This window comes from Chrysemys picta, chromosome 8 (genome assembly GCF_011386835.1).
Source record: "Chrysemys picta bellii isolate R12L10 chromosome 8, ASM1138683v2, whole genome shotgun sequence".
Lineage (NCBI taxonomy): Eukaryota > Metazoa > Chordata > Testudines > Emydidae > Chrysemys > Chrysemys picta.
The window spans coordinates 24,600,451-24,620,875 of record NC_088798.1 but is presented as its reverse complement, the minus strand read 5'-3'; the positions used below and the strand labels follow the sequence as shown (position 1 = coordinate 24,620,875).

The window sequence follows — 20,425 nt, the reverse complement described above, 5'->3', positions numbered from 1 at the left end:
TGGTTCGTGGCTTGTTCAGGGTAAGCCTCTGGCAGGTCGCGAGACGCTTTGTTTACCTGAGTGTCCGCAGGTACGGCTGCTTGCAGCTCCTAGTGGCTGCGGTTCGCCGTTCCAGGCCAATGGGAGCTGCGGGAAGCGATGGCCTGGCCCATGCCGCTTCCTGTAGCTTCCATTGGCCAGGAACAGCAAAACGCGGCCACTGGGAGCTGCAAGCTGCCACACCTGTGGACGCTCAGATAAACAAAGCATCTCGTGGCTCGCCAGGGGCTTACCCTGAACAAGCCACGAACCAAGTTTGGGAACCACTGGTGTAAGCATATAAAATTTGAGGATGACACCAACTAAAAGGGGTTCCGTGCATTTTGGAGGACAGCCTTAAAATTCAAAATGACCTTGAGAAATTGGAGAATTGGTCTGAAATCAATAAGATGAAATTCAGTGAAGATGAGTGCAGAGTACTACACTCAGGAAGGAAAAATCAAATGCACAAATACAAATTGTGAAATAACTGGCTAGGGAGCAGTACAGCTGGACTGTGATCAATTGTTCTCCATGTCCATTGAAGTTAGGACAAGAAGTAATTGGCTTAATCTGCAGCAAGGGAGATGTAGGCAGGGTGAAAGTGGTCTGATATGGGTCGGTACGGCATACCAGTAAGAAGTGGCCACCAGTACCGGCCCGTATGCAGCCAATGTTAAAGCGCTGCCGTGGCAGTGCTTTAACTTCACCGCCCCTTTTGCCTCCTACCCGCCCACCTGTCGGCGGCCCTGCCGGTAGGGATCCTACCAGCAGGGCTGCTGATGGGGGGGTGGTGTGTGTGTAAAAGGGGCAGCTTCCCCGGGGCTCAGCAATTTAAAGGGGTTTGGGGCTTCCAGCGACTGCTGCTGCTACCGCGGCAGTGGCCGGAGCCCTGGATCCTTTTAAATCACCGCCGGAGCCCCGGGCAGTGCAGGCCAGGCAGCGCAGATGGGCTGGCTGGGAGAGGCTGACCCCCCAGCCCTGCCCCCTTCCACCAAGGCCTCACCCCCTTCCGGGGGCCCGGAGCTGGGCTCCCAGACCGGTAAGTCTTCTGTGTTACTTTCACCCCTGGATTTAGGTTAGATATTAAGATAAACTATCTAACTATAAGGATAGTTAAGCATTGGAATAAGCTTCCAAAGGAGGTTGTGGAATCCCCATCTTTGGAGGTTTTTAAGAACAGGTTGGAAAAAACACCTGTCAGTGATGGCTTAGGTATACTTGATCCTGCCTCAATGTAGGTGGCTAGACTATATGACCGCTCTTCCAGCCCTACATTTCTATGATTCTGTAGTGACATTTATATCCTAACACTGCATAGAGGTTAAGTAAATCTCCTTCATTCAGGGAACTCTGTAGAGGTGGCGTGTGTATGGCAGATTTTCCTCTCTGTGGTCACTAGCCTGTAGCCTACCAGCCTATGCCCTTACACACACCCTACATGGAGGTTTTGGAGCACTGGATCTTTTGGAGCACTGGAGCACTGCATACTGGATAAGAATGGAATCTCTCCTGGCCCACCTCCAGCCTGCCACCAACAACATTCTCCACAGTAGCCTATTCGGAGGCAGTGCAGAGCCTAGAGGCCCCTTATGCGGACACTATCCAGACATCTTCCTCAGCCTCACTTCCCCACATCTCACAGTCAGAGCAAATATAGGGTTCAAATGGCACAGAGCACCTATGCCGGCCCTCTCCATTTGCCTCTGATGCCAAAAAAAAAAGACCCAAAGTTGCAAAAATGTTTAATTGAATTAAACAAGGCTTTTTTGAAACCTGCCCTGCTTATTGCTCTCTGTATCCCACCCTCTCCACGTCAACTTAATCTCTCTTCCTACTTTACCCATTCTCCCGTTTCCTTTATTACTCATCTCCAATTCCACATAATTTAACCATTTACCCTTTTGCAAAGTCTCCTTGTTCATTCTCTCCCATTTAATTTGATGTCATTATGTATGTTCTTGCAATGTGATTTAACTATGTGTAAACAGTGTCAAAAGAAGGGGACTCCAGTGAAAATGCTGCTTTGCAAGTGAAAATTCCTTTGGTAATTATACACTTTCACAGGCCAGTACACATCCATCCCCAACATGCTACAGATTATAACAAATGACAAGGGATGAATTTATTACAACACTCTGTCCCCACCGCCCATTGTTGTCCCCCCCAATCCATATTTTATCTATTTCAAGGGATCCTAGAGGGTCATCTATACATCCACTGTACTGTGGCATGTTCTGCATATCCCAATACAAACTCACAATATTTATTATTAATTTCACAGCACCCAAAAGTGTGCAAAGTGCCTTATAGAAAAAATAAGACACAACCACTGTTCTGAAGAGTTTAGTCTAGTAATTTTAAATTCAGTGTGATGAATGCTGTTACCAAACTGTAAGGTGAGGATGGGATGAGGAAGAGAAATGGTTATTAAAAAGATCACCTGTTGTGAGCATGTGTACATCTTTATAGTTCAATTAAATTTAACCTTTTAAAATGTGATTGTAATAACCTAGATTGTGCACCCCTTACTCACACTGGTGGGCACTTACTCCCATACATAGTCTGATTGACTTCAGAGGGACTGAAGTCAGTCATGTGACTAAGTATTCACCAACTTAAATAAGGGGTATATATTCCAGGCTAATATGGATTTGATTATTTTCATTACTGGGGATTTCACCATTTCTCTTACATGTTCTACTTCCTAGTAGATCTTCTAATTAAGATGTATCTTCTTATTTAATCAAAACGCCCTTTGCTGCAGCTTCAACTCATTATTTCTCATCTTTTCACTTTTGGCTAATGAGAACAATTTTCCCCTTTCCTTATTATAAATTATGAATAGCTTCTACACACAGCCAGTAAGAAAGTTTAAACATTTATAAGTTGTAGAAAACACAAGTCATATTTTTTAATTGCAGTCTCATACAAATTATTGTGAAGTGTTCAGTAGTTTGTACTTCACAATTCCACTGCACTTTCTACCTAAGGATCTCTAAACACTTTATAAACATTATCAAGTTTAGCCTGAAGGCTATGCTATCCCTTCAGTTATTAGCCTCATGCTACAGAAGAGGGGTCTGAGTCACAGAGAGAGTAAGTGGCTTACTGAAGCTTATCACACAGAAAGTCTATGGTAGAGCTGGGACTAGAATCCAGATCTGGTAGCTACCGGCTGCCAATCCAGTACCTTAAGCACAAGACCATCCCTCTTATCGTTGGAGAATTGTTGGCTGCTCTACAGAGATCTTTTAAGAGATAACCAGCATTCTTTACTTCTATACAATACAAAACCAGGAGAAACGTGACCCTATCCCCATTGATCATACCGCACAGCAGATTAAAATAGTTCTAGTATATTTTAATGCATATGTCAGCCCTAGGTCTATAGTAATTTCCATGGCCTTTGTGTGGGGAGAGGGAAGGGACAAGAATAGGGAAAACAGTATTCTCTCCCCATGACACTACCCCAAAAAGCTCCACCAGCTCCACAATTCCAACTTGTGGAGCTGGTGATGATTCCTTCCTCCCTTCCTCACTGGTCTGATTTACCCCAGAACAGATCAGACTGGAACATGGCTACATACATAGGATTACGCACAGAGACACAAATAGCACTGCATTGTCAGAATAGGACTCTGAGGAATATAATTTAGCAAATGCCATTTGATCAGCTTGAAAATGAAGGATGTGACTGGTAGTATATTCCAGCCTAAAATGACCAAATATATCCCCTCTTTCCTCTGAAAAACATAAGAATAAATCAACAGCAGCCCTGAAGCAATGGGACGTATTAAAAAGGAGCCCAAGTTAGCATTTGTCATCATCCCCCTCTGTTTGCCTACTCTCCTAGGATCAATGAGAGCTAACAATGTTACCAGAAGGGTATCTTTAACACATATTAGCGGAACTTTGATAGGACAATTGAATTTTTAAAAAAGCTAATAAGAGATATTAGAATGCAGCAACAGAAGAGTTCACAAATGAGCCTTTACCTCTTCCTGCTCCCTTTCCGTGCAGAGGGATTTACCTTTCAGTGGCTACCCCCATCACCTCCTCAGGCTTGACAGAGGCATAGCGGTATTAGTCACAACATCTTTAAGAGTGAAATGCACCCCTGCATAGGGGCTTATGTGGGATTTAAGAGGTTTATAGGCCAAGTGCTGGTCCTATGTATATGGAATAATTTCACCATAGGATAGTTGTTGGGGGTATGGAGAACCCATGCAGCGTAGTTCCTGCCTATCCCTCCACGCCCATCTCTTTTCATTCTTCCCTTGCCAACAACAGAATCAAACAACAAAGTCATAGCACCAAGAAGCTTCCTCCATTTCACCACTAAATCACTGCTTTTAGTTGTATGCCATTCGTCATCATTCATCTGTAAGCTCTTAGACCGGGGTGGCCAACCTGATCTTGAGAAGGAGCCAGAATTTACCAATGTACGTTGCCAAAGAGCCACAGTAATACATCAGCAGCCCCCCATCAACTCCGCCCCACTCCCAGCGACTCCCGCCCACTGGCAGCCTCGCCGATCAACCTCTCCTCGCACCTCTCGCACCTCTCAATCAGCTGTTTCGTGGTGTGCAGGAGGCTCGGAGGGGGAGGAGTGAGGGCATAGCAGGCTCAGGGGAGGGGGCAGGAAAGGGTGGAGTGGGGGCAGGGCCTGTGGCAGAGCCAGGGGTTGAGCAGTGAGCACCCCCCGGCACATTGGATAGTTGGCGCCTGTAACTCCAGCCCCCGAGTCAGTGCCTATACAAGGAGCCGCATATTAAAGTTGGCAACCCCTTTCTTAGACAGTAAATTCTTCAGGGAAGGGACTTTGTTCTCATTGGACCCAATACAATAAAGAACCTAGGTGGTCTGTTAAATAGTGATAGATTACTCATGCTTAAAGTTAAACACTTGTTTAAATGCTTTGCTGAATCTGGGGCCGTGTCTGTAAAATGCCTTATTACTGTTTAATTTTCTCTAATTCTATGCTATTTTTTAAACGTTTAATTGGTTGGTGACAGTGTTTGAGTTTTCCTCTTTGTTCTGCTTATTAGATTTTAATATAGGATTTATCTTTTGTTGTTGACAATCATCAGTGTGTTATAAATTTTTTAAATGTTAATTCTGGGTCTACTCCTGCTATCTCTGCACATTCAAGTTTTCCCTTGATGTTTGTGGGAGATTTAGTGCACAAAGACTGCAGGATCAGACCATATGTTCTTAAAGAAATAAATACATACATAGACTTCGGCAAAAGGCTCATAGTGAGATGAATAAATGTGCTGGGCTTGATTCTCAATTACAGTAAGGCTCTGGCAGTGTAATGGGGCCATATCCCTTTAAGGCCAAGTTACAATGCTTGAGCAAAAATGTAAAAGGGTCTTAGAGTAAATAAGAATAAGGCCCAATTTTTAATGATGTTTGTACTTACACTGTATGATCACTATTCTTATATCTCTATAAGTATGTTATGTAATGCATACACCTTATATATACCTGCCTGGCATAACTCTCTTCAAATAACACCACCCTGCTTACACTCACTGCAATTTTATTATAAAAAGATATTTTAAACGTCTACTGCAAACGAAAAGTGAATCTAGGAATGATGATTTGGACTAAATTTCTTTTCTTTTTTCAGTTTCAAAAATAATTAACATTAACCACAAACTTCTCCTTTCTTAATTTATAAGCAAATGTAGCTGGCAGTCATCAACTGTTTTCCATAATAACTATTTTGTCAGTTTCTTTTAATTTTCACAATTTGGTTTTCTGAACTTCACATAGAATTATACCTTATAAAAGAGCAATAATGAAGAGCCTCATTAGGCTGCTTTCTTTTTGTTACTTCTATTGAGGCAATTCCATTTAGAATTCAAAGTACAGAAATGATAATTAGTGCTGTTAGTGATTGTGGAGCACTCTGAAATGGTTTGCTTGAAAAGCATGCTAGAAATGCAATATTTAATTGTCATAAGGAAATATTATATGTTACAGTGTTTAACCAGAAGATTAAATAACATTTTTTCCTCACTGCACCCAAGTGGAACACTGCACCCAAGTGGAAATTACATTTACATATTTTAGATTTACTTATATACATGCCTACATACACGTCTATGTCATCCTGATAGACTCTGTATTTTACTACGCAATCATCTTATCTGACTAAATTGATTTAATCAGAACTAGGCAAGCCAACAGACAACTATTTCTAAAATGAGATGACCACTACTGGATTAAGTGAGCTCACAAAAATGCAGGCAATTTTAATCTTAGCATTTGTTTCAGTCTTTTCAGCACCTCAGAATAACCTTGAGACCATTCCTCTATGATTGTGAAGGAATTCATTGATTTCAATGTGTTTCTCTTAATGAACATTTAAATTGTACAATTAAATATTAAAGGATAACTTTTTTCCCTTCCTAAATGATTAATGTATGAAAATTGTTCGATTTTTTCCCTTAACTTGGGAGGATTTTCAATACATCAGCAGAAGGTTAGGCTTATTTGGTTCCACTATCACATTCTGTCTTTTTACAGAATTTTCTGTCTTCATACTCTAAAGTATATGCCAAGAAAGTGACCTTTTGTCAACTGTAATTATATATTTGAAAAGATTTGAAGAGCAATGCTGAGAATCTGCTCATTAATTTCAAGAAGCTTAACAGTGATATGAGACACATAAGTTTTCTTAAGAATAAAGACAGTCTCTTACTTGGTCCTCAAAGGAGAGTGCCTGTGCAACGTCTCTTGGAAATCCATCAATAACTATACCTTCTTCATCAGGAATCTGCATTAATCTCTGCTTTATCTCAGTTATGGTTGTTTCCTTTCATGGAGAGAAATAGTTTTAAAAGTTTTTTGGTGATGCATATTAACACAGCATGTAAAAATCTTTTACCAAAGAGAAGGTATTTCTTAGGTGAGTTGTACCTGAGGGGCCAGTTCTCCCGTAGTAATTATTTTAGCAATTAGACTCCATTTTCTATTGCTGCTTGTATTGTGGATCTTCTTCCTTAACAATTCACCAACTGATATGTATTCAAATCCATAACGTTCTGCTATTTTCAAACTCTGGGTTCCCTTCCCACTTCCTGGGCCACCTATTGTAAAAATAAGCAAAAAATTGTGCTTTCATTTGGAATGTCAAATTCACTATGACATCTCTCAGTGTACTATCAAATCAAATCCTGCAGATGTTTCATAGTTAGCACTCTCATCAAAGTCAGTCGAAGTGGATCTATTGCGGGACCGAACCTAAAGTTAACAATCTAAAATAAAATATCTGCATGAGTCAAAAAAACAGATGAGCTTGTTCTTTCTGGGCCCGATTCTCCATTCACTTACCTCCCTTTACTAACCTCTTTAGTGGAGCTTTTCCTGGTTTATACTAGTGTAAGGAAGAAGAGTCTCAAGCCCTCTTCTGCATTTCAGTTAAGGAAAGCTATTACTAACAGAATCCAAATGGAGGGACGGATATTCTGATGACCTTATTCACATTAAAAATGTACTTTAGTCTACAAGTGGTCGCACTTAAGTCAATGGAACTACTCATGGAATAAGAGTATCAATGTCTATTCCTATGTCTGCAGAAAATTCTGGAGTTTGTAAAATTAACATACTTTAAAATGTTAAATGAGTGGAGAAGGTATAAGAGAATTGGTATATGTAATGATTTCTGTCATATACACTTCAGGGACCCCAAGAATTTAAGAACCATTCAGAATTAGTTTTATCCTTCTGTGTACTTTCAAAAATAAAGTAATACAGTGGAAGCAAATACAGTAACTCCCTATTCAATGTCCTCTCACTTAATGTTGTTTCGATCTTACGTCCCTGCTCAATTACAGAACATGCTCCATTTAAAGTTGTGCAATGCTTCGCTAGAACGTCGTTTGGCTGCCTGCTTTGTCCACAGCTGGCAGCCCCACATCAGCTCCCCTACGCCCCCCCCCCAGCGCCTCCCGCCCACCGGCAGACCTCACGGATCAGCACCTTCCTCCTCCTCCCCCTGCGTCCTGCCCGCCGCAATCAGCTGGCTTGTGGTGTTCACAAAGGAAGGGGGAGGAGTGGGGACTCAGCGCGCAGGCTCCCCCTCCCTCCCCTGCCTCCCGAATGCTGCAAACCAGCTGATTGCTGTGGGCAGGAGGCGGGGGAGGGAGGGGGAGGAGTGAGGACATGGCGTGCGGAGTAAAGGGGGAGGGTTTCACTCTTATCTTCAGGGAAAACTTTCCTTTGCCATGAAACACATAATAAAAAGGAAGTGCACACAGTCCTGTATTTCTATGGTTTCATCTTAGTTTTGTGCCCAAAAAAATAATTAAGCCACAAATTATTGGGTATCAAAGGTTCACAACCTTCTCATATCTAAGTTTTTATCAGTCAGAAAATTACCTTTATACCAAACTGATTTATGAAACAATGAGGAAAAGTTCAGAGAATAAAGTTAAGAGGACAAGTGTAAAATTATTTCCCATGTCAAATAATTATCCATTTTCCTCTTTTGCAGATTTGATGTTTCTTGGTATGACTTAAGTTGACAAGTGTGTTTACAAAGAGGGAGGAAGTTGAATTTTGTTGCTATTTTTTGGATAATGTAAAGAATTTGAAAGTAGCTGTTATACGCCACGTGCAACAGAGGATTCTTTTCCTGCTAAGCTTCAGAGCCATTCAATGGGGGCAAGTCAGCCCAATGGCTGAAGTAGCTTTTGTGGGCTGCTTACATAGTTCTCTTTAGATGGGAAACAGAAAGATCTTCACAGCACCCATCCCCTGCTCCTTACATGCCGTCAGGCAGGAAGCACGCGCTGAGTAGAACTCCACCCTGTTCCAGGAGTGCACGCTTACTGTGCATTTCACCTACATCTAGTCTTCACCCACTTTACTTGTGCAATGGAACCACATTGATTCCACTGCATGAGGGCCTTCCATGGCCACAGAGTAGAGAGGCCTGGATTTGCTCCCTTATGAAAAGGACGGCCATCTATTTGTTAAAATAAGAAAAATAAAAGGCATTTGTGTTACTTCTCCATCTGCCGAAGGTCATAGAGTTCAAAGAATATGAAGGCTCTGGAATTTCCCCATGTTTTGATTTCTGCATTAGAAAGTAGGAGCAACAGGCTGAAGAAAACACCATTGTCTAGCAGCCCTGTGAGCGGTATGCACTAGTAGCTATGAAAATGTGATGCTTTTTTGTTTTATGTGTATTGCCCTTTACATTTCTAAGAACTCTCCCTGTGTGCAGAGTTCAGCAGACATTTTGTTCTCAGCGCTTCTGCTGTACATCGTAGAGGAGACACACACATTATCCTCTCTCATGGAGATTGCATTTTGTTCCCTTTAATATAAGTCCTTTTAGATTCAGAATCTGATTCTTGACTGCTTTGCACCTTGTGTAGTCATTTATACATATGCGAAGTAAGTGCAAAATGGGCACAAAACACTACCACCAGTGTAAGTGAGAGGAGAAGTCTGATTTGGCAGCAATTTACACTCATTTTGCACAGGTATAAATGATTAGATATGGTGCAAAGCATTGGAGAATCAGGCCCTGATATGGCATTTGAAAATCAGGCCCTCTTGGCATTTGGAAATATAACACCCAGACAACAAAAAAACTAATCCAGACAAGTGAAATGCAAATGCTTCATGTCCACTGGACAAACTATTGACCTGGATTTAAATTATAGGTATACTGAGTGATTAGCATATCTTACCTGAGGTTGAAAATTATTAGTTTGCTTGCAAATGCCACTAAGCAACAAGCAATGATGAATTTTATGAAAAGTGTGTAATTAAGTAGTTCATTCTTACTGATGACACAACTGGCTGAGTGTAGCTAGAGATGAATTTATCAAAGTAGTGGGCTGAAGAGGCACGCTTTCACTCAGGCAGGATATGCTGGTTATTTAATGCATCGAGGAGTTTTAAGCGCAGGTCACATGAGACCAGGGATCTAGTTTATCTAATTTTACAGGTGTTTCCTTTTCTGTGGACAACTATACTTTCTTATCTGGCAACCAAACCTGAGACATAGTTTGCACTTGGACCATATTCTTTCCCTAACCTAAGTCGAAAGTTTAAATTTAAACACTGTAGGCATCTGATTTATTTACATTATAAATATCAATGAAGAGAGAATAATAATATGGGTTTGTCAAACAACTGACCCTCACTTTGCCTTCATACCTAAGACAAGGATGATTTTTGGTCGAGGTCTTGTAGGATCAAATACATCATACTCCTCAATTAGCTCAGCAGTTTCAGAAAGATCCGTGTCACTTTCTATGGAGAACTGGTGGATTGGAGGGAGTCGGTCATATCGTCGATAAGGAAAGTTAGGATTGTCAGGCATCACTGCAAAACAATAAAATAAATGGGAAATAGTGGAAATAAATAGCAAAGTCAACATTACTTGCATTTTTTTATTAAATGAGGTTGACAGAAAGAAGACTAGTGTTGCTATATTAAGAAATATAGTGGTAACAAAATTTCTTCAATATCTCAAATGCTATTTTACTTACTAGAAGTATTGGGTATTGAGTCTCTCCACTCAACTGATTTATTCAATTTTAAAAAACTAGTTCTTAGTTTATAAGATATCTTTAGTGTCTTTTGAAATTTACAAGCTTGCATTTATGGTAAAGTACTTTTATTCTTCAATGAAAATCTGCCCTCGCAGACAGCAGGAAGGCACAAGCGTCTGAGCAGATGGCCCTCCTCATCTCCTGTAGATCCCCTGAGATCTATGATTTTGTGAGTGGAAACTCTTTTTATGTTGCATACAGATACTGGATAGGAGGAATAACTATGGCAACTTGAAAAGGAACTAATTACTGATCATTAATGTTACTAATATATGAATGGCATGTATTGATATGACAGATTTAGATGTACTGAGAAACATCAGTTCTAAATCATTCCTTCATCTACATTATAGTTAGTAAATTAATGTACAGCTCTAATAACTGCTTAGAACATACAGGGACAAAATTTCAGTTGGTGTAAAGCAGTGTAGATCCACTGAAGGTAATGAGTGTGTGGCTCAAGAGGACCAGTTAAAGACCTGGCCCAAATACTATAAAGATCTGAGGTTGAACTATGTCTATATGTAGATGTGTTACTCTCCCACAATGCAGCGTATCCACACAACAAACATTCATCGTTTAGCTGCAGGATTATGGTGGCCAATTATGGCACGGTCAAGAGTGCTAGCAGCCAAGGAAAGAACATGTGTGTGCATCAGCAGAGCTGCATTTCCTATGTGTCAAGCACCAGGATGCACCTTTTCAAATATGTTGGCAAGGGTTGCATCTCCGAGCACTTCCCCATACACCAGTTGAGGCATAATGCCTCCAGGAACCATGGCTTTGACAACACACTTCTTCCCCCTCTGCATCAAACTACTTCATCATAGGAGGCATAATTTTGATCAGTTTTCCCCCTACATAACAACCATTATGAGAAAACAAAACAACCCACCCACTATTACAAACCAAAAAATAACAAACAACTACTCTTGAAAGTAGTTTTTAAAATAATTAAATAAATTACCATTTCAGGTTTAACTGGTCATTAATTGCTTGCACATGTGTTTAAAATATTTTGGCATATATATGTCTGTAGCTCTACAACTTTCCCCCCAAAGAAGTGTAACATCTAATTTGTCATAGCAGTACGAGATAACTTGTGTAAATATACATTTTTAAAATAGTGGATCTGAAACTGCCTAATATTACACTGATACACAAAATATTCAGCTCTAGGATTTACATTACCATTCCTGAAAAAGGATCTTCTTGATTGTCCTCCATTGAGTGGGGGTAATGTCCTCTTTTCTTGACTAACAAACGTGTCCCATTTCACTTTTTCTGACCCTCCCAGTTCCTTCACTTTTTGTAAACATCCTTCCAAATATTCTATTGGGTCATCAGGTTTGTAACACACTAATCCATTCAACAGACTCTGAAACATAACATCCAAAAATAAGTTATAGTTCCAAGGTTATGAAAATAAACACTGGCTTGTATTTTGAATTTAATTTTGTTGCACCCATTTCTGCATTTCCTGCACCCCCAAAACCTCCAGTTCAAGTCAATGTTTGGGATATACAAGGAATGTAGGATTTGTGCCTACTGAGGGCACTAATATGACTTAGAACATAAGGCTCCTTGGTATGTCTTTATTTATCTGTTTACAAATGGAATGAAAGCAGAAAATAGTAACAAGTTTTCTTTAATCTTTCTTAGAACTACATCTTTGACTGGCAAATATATATAATGTTTCTTGTATTAGCTAGATAAGCCCCAAAGCTTATGTTTTCTAGTTTACTTGTTCAATAAAAATTTATAATTTTCTGAAAAACCAATATGATGACAAGCGTTTTGCTCATACTAATGTTTGAGAGATAACATTATAATAAAAACTAGATAGATCTTAAAAGCCCTGACAGGTGCTCAAACATCATGTTGATGGATGTTGTATAAGAAGCTGAACTGACCACCAGCTATAGTCATTTAGAAAATGTCCATTGTGTAGTATTAATTGTAGTATGCACTAATTGGTGCAGGATAAATGTGTATGTAGGGTAGGGTGAGACGTTATAACCACCTCTGGAGCAGACAGGATTGTTGTTTATTAGTAATAGGATAGGTTTTGTTAGTGAAAGATGGACCATTAGTTCCAATATGGCAATTCCTACTCTTAGCTTTTAACATATGCTTTAGGATGTAGTCCTTTCCATTGCATTGTTCAGCTTTCCCTGATTAATGTGCATAAAATTGGGTGCTATAGTTGAAATTAGTATAATACATGAAATACCTTACATTAATGTTTCAATATTTCTCCAAGTGTTATTTTAATAGCTACAGTTTATATAGTTTTCAATGTTGCTTTTATATGCATTGCATTTATAATATCGTAAATAATTTGTATGCATGACTTACACCTTTTGTAGAATCAAATAACTGAGCATTGCAACTATGTCCCTATTTCTGTGGAAGAATGCATACCTTTGTGGTACCAGAGCCTTTTATTTGCTAACACAAGTCTTGCATCTCTCTAGGTGCACAATTGCCTGTATCCATAATTAAACCATTTATTTTGTAAACTTATGAATAAAACATAAACATAGCCTTTGCCCTATATATATATATATATGTCTTTTCAATCATTCATAGGGAAAGTCTTGTTTCAAATAGCCTAAAAATAATATTTTCATACAGATCAGACAGGAGATGGTTTACTCGGTGGAAAAATCCACATTGTACTAGAAAAAGCAAATTACTCTTCATTGATAGATACACCAGGTAGCTTACACTAAACTTCAACAATTTTATGTTTAAAAAACTCTCATTACATAGTCTGGGTTATCGATCAGTCAATGAACTGAGCTCTTGAAAAATGGATGATCATTTATCCCTGAGTTCCTAGACAATCATTTCATTTTTCTATAGAAACTCATTGGGCATATGGGTTTTATCTAAGTGTTTTTTTTTAAACCTGATTTTTAAAAAAGGGTTTGGTCACACACGACGTTTTCTACTGTTGGCTGAAGGACAAAATGATCACGGAAGAGATAATAATAGCATGCACATTACGCCTTCCATCCAAGGCTGACAAAGCGCCCTGGAGTTACGTGGAATATGTGACTGACACACTCCTGTTCCCTAGCTCCCGATGGCTCCGCGTTCCCAGCCCACCCAGGGACGGCTGCTGGCCAGGCTGGGACCCGAGCCCTGAGCGGAAGGGCTGGGGGATGTTTCTGTGCTGCATGAGGCAAACCCCGCCCGGTCCGAGGAGCCAGGAAGCCCGTTTTTGCAGCGGGGTCACCTGCAGGGCGGCCCCGGAGCCGGCGCTGACACTCCTCACCCGGCCCTTCTCCAGCTGAGGAACAGGGTCGGGCGGCGCGAAGTTGGCTGCAGAAGCGCAGCCCAGATACCTTCCCGGGCCCTCGGGCTATCGGAGCGGGCTCCGTCCCTGCCAGTCTCTCCTGGCTCTGGGATGCGGAGCGGGCTCCAGCCTTCTCCTCCCGGCTCCCGCCCAGCCTAGGACCCCGCCGGCCCTGCCCCCACTCTGGGCACCCCTTGGCTCCCTCTCTCCTCATCCCCCCCCCCACTCCGGGGGCCCCTTAGCCCCTCTCTCTCCTTCCCATCCTGCCCCCACTCCAGGCACCCCTTGGCCCCCTCCCTACTGCCCATCCTGCCCCCATTCCGGGTCCTTCTTGGCCCCCCTCTCTCCTGCTCATTTCCCCCCCTTCTGGGCACCCCTTGGCCCCCTCCCTCCTGCCCCCATTCCGGGTCCCTCTTGCCCCCCTCTCTCCTGCTCATTTCCCCCACTTCTGGGCACCCCTTGGCCCCCTCCTCCTGCCCCCCCGTCTCCTGTCCATTCCCCTCCACTCCGCAACCCCCTCTCTCCCCTGCCCCCCTCCACTCCAGGTCCCCCTCTCTCCTGCCCCCCGCCCCGGGCCCCCCCTCTCCGCCCCCCGCACTTGGCTGGCTCAGTCCCCCCTTCCCGCGCTGGGGTCCGGCCCAAGGCACAGGAAGGGAGCTGGCGGGGCCGGGGTCAGACGGGTTCTCGGCGCCCCGGGATGGATCCGGCGGAGTCAGGCGGGTTCTCCTCGGGGAAGCGGCCCCCGGAATCTGTCCCCTGCCCGGGCTTGCTCCGCGGGGCGGTCAGTGGGCTCCGCCCTTACCTCGAAGAGCTGCGGGATCTCCCTCCGGGCCAGGTACTCCTTGGCATCGCAGGTGTTCATGCCGCCGGCTGCCGGGGAGCGGGGCGACGGCTCCACGGCTGCTGCTCCTCCCCCGGCCCCGGGGCGCCTCCTCTCTCCCGTGTCCACGGCAGGAGCCGAGGGCTGCAGCGCGGCGCCGGCTCAGGCCACTGGCTGAGCGCTCGGCAGGGCAGAGATGAGCGAGAGGAGGCAGAGCCAGCCCCTTCCCCAGCTCCCCTGAGCACCGCTGCGGCCGCCCGGCTGTGTGCCGCGCTCCACAGCTCAGGCTGGCGGGGTGAGTGGGTGGTTGAGCAGCGCACACCCCCTCCTGCGGGCTGCATAGCGCGCACGGCACAGCCCCTTTCAGGGCTTCCGGGCACCGCTAGGCAGCCAAATGCGGCCACTTTACCGCTGGGTTAACCTGAACGTGCCAGAGGAGATCCCCCCTAGCCCCAGTCCCCCTCCTCGCTGCACCGATCTGCCAGGGCACGTAGTCTGCAGGCGGGGAGGAGGGGCACAGGGTCCGCTGGATCGAAAGCGATTCCAGCAGACCACAGTCGTCAGGAAAGTTTCATAGGCTGCAATGCAGCCAGTGCAGATTGCAAGCCAAGTCCAGGACACACAGCACGGGCACCAGCTGAGCTTCCGACCCTGGCCGTAGTACTCAGTGCAGTTAATGACACACGTGTGTAGCTGGGACACTGCTGTTACTGGGGGCCTCCGGTGGCAACCCGGAATGGGAAATCATCGCTTAGTTATGGCCGTCATCAGAAAATATATCTGAGCCATCTGCGTGTGAGTGGACGGATGAGGATGGAGGAAGGGATGTGAGTGTGCCTGTGTGTGTCTGTGGCTGAGCCGGCGTATGAATACGTGCCTGTGGTACTGAAGAGATAGGGAGAGGGAGGTACCTGTAGACATGGTGGTGAAGTCCATGTGCACTTACCAGTGAGTAACTACCTCAGTTCCAGTTAGATCTCCCAGCGCTTCCCCTCCTTTATGTCATCGATGATCCCAGTCAAGCCCTTGGGACTCTTTAGAATAAGATTTCCAGATTGGGTGAGTGCCAAGGTGAGGAAGGGTTATGTTCACGTGCAATCTTTGCTATTGGGTCAAGGCAGCCTAGATACACTTCTTAGGACTATCAAATGCTGCAGGTCACTGGTTCCTTTTCATGCATCCGACGAAGTGGGCATTCACCCAGGAAAGCTTATGCTCCAATACATCTGTTAGTCTTAAAGGTGCCACAGGACTCTCTGTTGCTTTTCAAGGACTGTGATTTACCATATCAGAAAGCGCTAAATGTTGTCTTGTCCTGCACTAATCATATCTAGTCATGAAGTTAAAGAATTAATTTAGCAACTGATACAGGATCCTTTGCAAGGCCTTGATGCAAGGTGTTCAATCTGAAAAGCTTAATTTTCCTTACAATATCACATTCAAAATGGGGACAGGTGTTAAAGCCTGCTTCCAAGACACCTTGCAGAATGGATATATCTTGGTCCCATCTCCCTGGTAAAAAACATCCTCACCTTATGTGGTATTGGGGTGTTTCCAAAGGAAATCTCTAGCTACCATATTCCCACCATGACATTGTGTAAGAGAATTTGGAAATACAGTGCTACTGTGTAGGGAAAACCAACATGTCACCTCTTGTGGTTTCCAGAGGCGGTGTTGAAAAATATGCTGCTTCCACTTTTAACATGATGCATTTGAATGCAATGGGCATCTGGAACTGTATGGGGGAAGTTGGAAAAAAGCTTTGTTTACTCATTCCTAGAACAGTTGACACCTTTATGTATATTGGAGGGATTGAGATGTGTGTCATCAGACACTTCATCCTTAAATACTGAGTGTGATGAGGTGTTCATCCCATCGTAGCTTAAAAGGAGTTAATGAGGCTGAGAAGGGGTCAACTAAATGAATAGGCCACAGCTGAGGGAAATTAGATGGACTAAGTAAACCCCAAATGATGATGGAGCCCGGCTGAGAAGGAGCAGGCAGGGCTAGTATAGAGCTAGGAAGTGGGCAGCAGAACAGGGCTAGAGTGAGGGAGCTTGCTGCTATTCTCTGGATGTTAGAGAGGGAGGGTGCCCTGAAAAAGTAGAAACCTCAGGGATCTGGGCCTGAAGGAAGAGTTTATCTAGAAGAATGGTGGAGCAGAAGCCTGGGAGAGGCAGAATAGGAAAAGGTTCAGGGAAATGACAGCAAGGTGGGATGTTGCAGATCTTGGATGCTGATTTGAAGGTCCCTGAACTGGAACCAGGATTAGAGGTTGGGCCTGGGTTCCCACCCCGGCCACTGGGGAAGCGGTACAGACTGGACAGTGGAGCAGAAGACTGCCTGGGGCAGTTGTCCCATGAGATGTTGCTAGACGTTACTAAATCTACAGTTATTCACTTGGAATAACAAACTGTAACAGGTTAAGAAACACCAAAAAGTAACCCAGAAAGAAACATTGATGTAGCTACTGTACTTGCATTGCTGCTCTAGTGCAAAGTAGGGTTTACACTGGCATGCTTTACTCAGGTAATTTACTGAATTAAATCTATTCAAATATTTCTAAGGTAGAGGGACTTAATTCTTACTAGATCTGGTGAATATTTTTATGAAATCTTTTACAATTAAAAGTGGTCTTTTCTCAATAATTAATCTTTATGAGAAAAATTGTTGAGATGATTGAAAATTTCAATTTTTTTCTTGAAATAATCTCACATTATGATCAAAGTCACTTGAATTTTTTCATTTACTAAAACCTTGGGTTTCAAGAAAAGGAAAATTACAATAATGACTTCAAAAACAAAATAAATACAATTTGTGATCATTTCAGTTAAAAATATTGACATTTTTCTTGAAAAATGGGTCCATTTTGAATTCTCCTCCCCCCCCCCACTCAGCTTCAATGTTTTGAAATTCTTTGTGGAATCATTTTTCTGTTTGTTTGACCTGCATCAGAGAGAGAAATTCTACCTGCTCCAACGTCTACTGACCTGGTTCAGTAATAATTTTTTATTGGCCATGAATGTCTTACATGCAGGCATATTTCTCTCACATGGAGAAATACTCATTACTCACAATAACAGTTGCAGCCAAACTGGTCCTAAATATTGTTTAAATACACGGACAATTTGTGTTTAGCACCATTTCAGAAGCACTAGTTAAATCCCAGAGGTGTAAACATAACTTGGCACCCCAGAAGCCATTTGTTTTTGTTTACTTACAAAAGCTTGAAAAACTAAAGTTTGTAGCTTACCACTCTTCTTTGAAAAAGGTAAAAATGGGCAACTTCCTTTGTTCTAAAAAGCTGAAATACAGAATAAAATAGGTTGTTATTGGAATAATTTCATCAGTATTGTTAAGTCTATTTAAGAACCCTTTAGATGTCATATAGTTCACTATTATAGACAATGGCTAATGCACAATGGAGCCAATGGACAAGAGATAAGAAAGAATCTTTGCGCTGTAGAAAGCAGCAGTCAGGGTTTTGTAAATAACTTAAGCTATGCTGATTGATTTCATTTTATTAACTAATGTGTGATGACTTTCAGCACAGAAGGCATGGTTTTAGTAAGTGTGAGACACTAGAAAGACAAAGTGTCATGTACTTCTGTACCAGATAGGGATTGGCTACTTGCTTATACACACCAGATGTGTTCATCATAAGGTCCTTCCATGCTCTGCCAGGTATGGCTGAGGTTAATTTAAATACAGTAGAACCTCAGAGTTATGAACCCCTTGGGAATGGAGGTTATTCATAACTCTGAACAAAATGTTATGGTTGTTCTTCCAAAAGTTTACAACTGAACATTGACTTAATATAGCTTATTACAGAAGAAAAATGGTGTTTTCCCTTCATTTTTTGGTAATTTACATTTAACACAGTACTATACTGTTTCCTTTTTTTTTTTTTTTTTTTTTTTAAGTCTCTGCTGCTGCCTGATTGCATACTTCTGGTTCCAAATGAGATGTGTGGTTGATTGGTCAGTTTGTTACTCTGGTGTTCATAACTGAAGGTCTACTGTAAGGTATTTTACAGACACTGTCACCTAGTGGCTGAGCAGTATAATACAGTTTAGCATTCCATTACATCTCTCCATTTAAGTTCTACATTCCTACCATTTACAATATTTACACTATCACACTCTCTTTGAAGTTCAGTACATATCTGTCTGTTAAGTGTCTCTGACCTGTATTGTTTTTTTTTATTATTACTATACAACCTGAACGCAAAGCAATTTGCTAATCTGGCTTTTCATTAGTTGCAACAAATGGCTGGCTCGTCTGGAATCCTTGAGTCGTCATTGTCGTCTTGTTCTGCATCTCCCATCTGTAGAGTTTGCTCTGTTGATGGTTCTTTCTGAGGAAAAAACTGTAGATGTGGACAGTTTCTGTTGAACTCTCCACTGTCTGTCTTGATCACATATGATCTAGAACCAGTTTCCATTGTGGAGGGCCAGTCTGTTGTGGTCCATACCTCTTGCTGCCATTCTGGCATCGCACCTGACCCTCACCCTTCACTTTCTTCTGGGAGAGTCATAGTCCTCTCCCAGAAAAAAGTGGACTGCTCTCTCCAGGTGAGGGAGGAGCAGCTGCTCTTAGTATCTAGGGGTCTTGTTCATGAATGATGGTATGCGGGAGCATGAGATTGACTGGTGAAGTGGCGGCAGTTATAGGGGTGTTGTACTAATCCATGGTGGTGAACTGGGAGCTGAGTTCTTGGACAAAGCCCTTGATTTATAGGTTGATCAATGTCCCCATCCTCACCTATGAACTTTGGGTAGTGACCAAAAGGACGAGATCATGGTTACAAGTGAAGTAAATGAGATTTCTCCACAGTGTGGCTGGGCTTACTCCCTGAGACAATGTGAGGAGCTCTGTTATTCAGGAGAGCCTCAGAGTAGAGCCGCTACTCCTCTGGATCGAGAGGAGCCAGCTGATGTTCAGGCACCTGATAAGGATGCCCCATGGAAGGACTTCCTTTGGAACTCTACCGGGCATGTCCCATTGGGAAGAGGCCCCAAGGCTGACCCAAGACATGCTGGAGGGATTATATCTCCTGGCTAGCCTGGGAACGCTGGGTAATACCCCAGGAGGAGGTGGAACCTGTTGCAGAGGAAAGGGAGTAGGGGTCCTCCCTACTCTCTCTGCTGCTGCCACGACCCTCACCAGGAAAAGCAACATGAAGGAAAAAGAAGAAAGAAAATGAACAATATATGATCTGGGTGCTGGCGGTGCTCGGACGGAGCCGCTCGGCAGGAACCAGGACCGGCGGTGCCCGGGCTGCTGGTGCTCAGCCAGGGCCGGAGCTGCTCGGCCGGTGCTGGGCCGGAGCCGCCAGCCGGCGGTGCTCGACCAGGGCCAGTGCCGGGCTCAAGCCGAGCGGGAGACACCAGGGCCAGAGCCTCTTGGCCGGGGCCGGCCGGCCGCTGGAGGGAGCCGCTCGGCCTGGGGGGCCTGGACTGGGATGCACCTCCTCGCGCCCCGCCCCAACTCCAGCCCCAGCCCCAGCTTACCTGCTGCCTCCCTGTTTCAGGCTTCCCGCGAACATTTGATTCGCGGGAAGCAGGGGAGGGGGCGGAGCAGGGGGCGGAGCATTCAGGGGAAGGGGCAGAGAAGGGGCGGAGTGGGGCGGGGCCATGGCCCTGTGAAGTGTCCTACTTTTTTTAAATTAAAATATGGTAACCCTAGTCTTCCCAT

At 43.5% G+C, this 20,425-nt stretch overlaps 1 protein-coding gene across 2 annotated transcripts in view; it reads right to left on the bottom strand.

Moving 5' to 3' along the window:
• AK5 (adenylate kinase 5) overlaps nt 1–15,367 on the bottom strand; it is a 160,029-nt gene extending 144,662 nt beyond the window's left edge. Inside the window, exons 1-5 of one of the 2 annotated variants that reach the window (XM_008171282.4) lie at nt 14,711–15,367; nt 11,796–11,982; nt 10,207–10,374; nt 6,952–7,121; nt 6,734–6,847 (exon numbers count right to left, since the gene is read on the bottom strand). In XM_008171282.4, coding sequence (XP_008169504.2) covers nt 6,734–6,847; nt 6,952–7,121; nt 10,207–10,374; nt 11,796–11,982; nt 14,711–14,770 — 699 coding nt within the window. In that variant the 5' untranslated portion in view covers nt 14,771–15,367. The remainder of the gene's footprint in view (nt 1–6,733; nt 6,848–6,951; nt 7,122–10,206; nt 10,375–11,795; nt 11,983–14,710) is intronic. The other variant, XM_008171283.4, reaches the window with a different exon arrangement.
• Nucleotides 15,368–20,425: the final 5,058 nt, after the last annotated feature.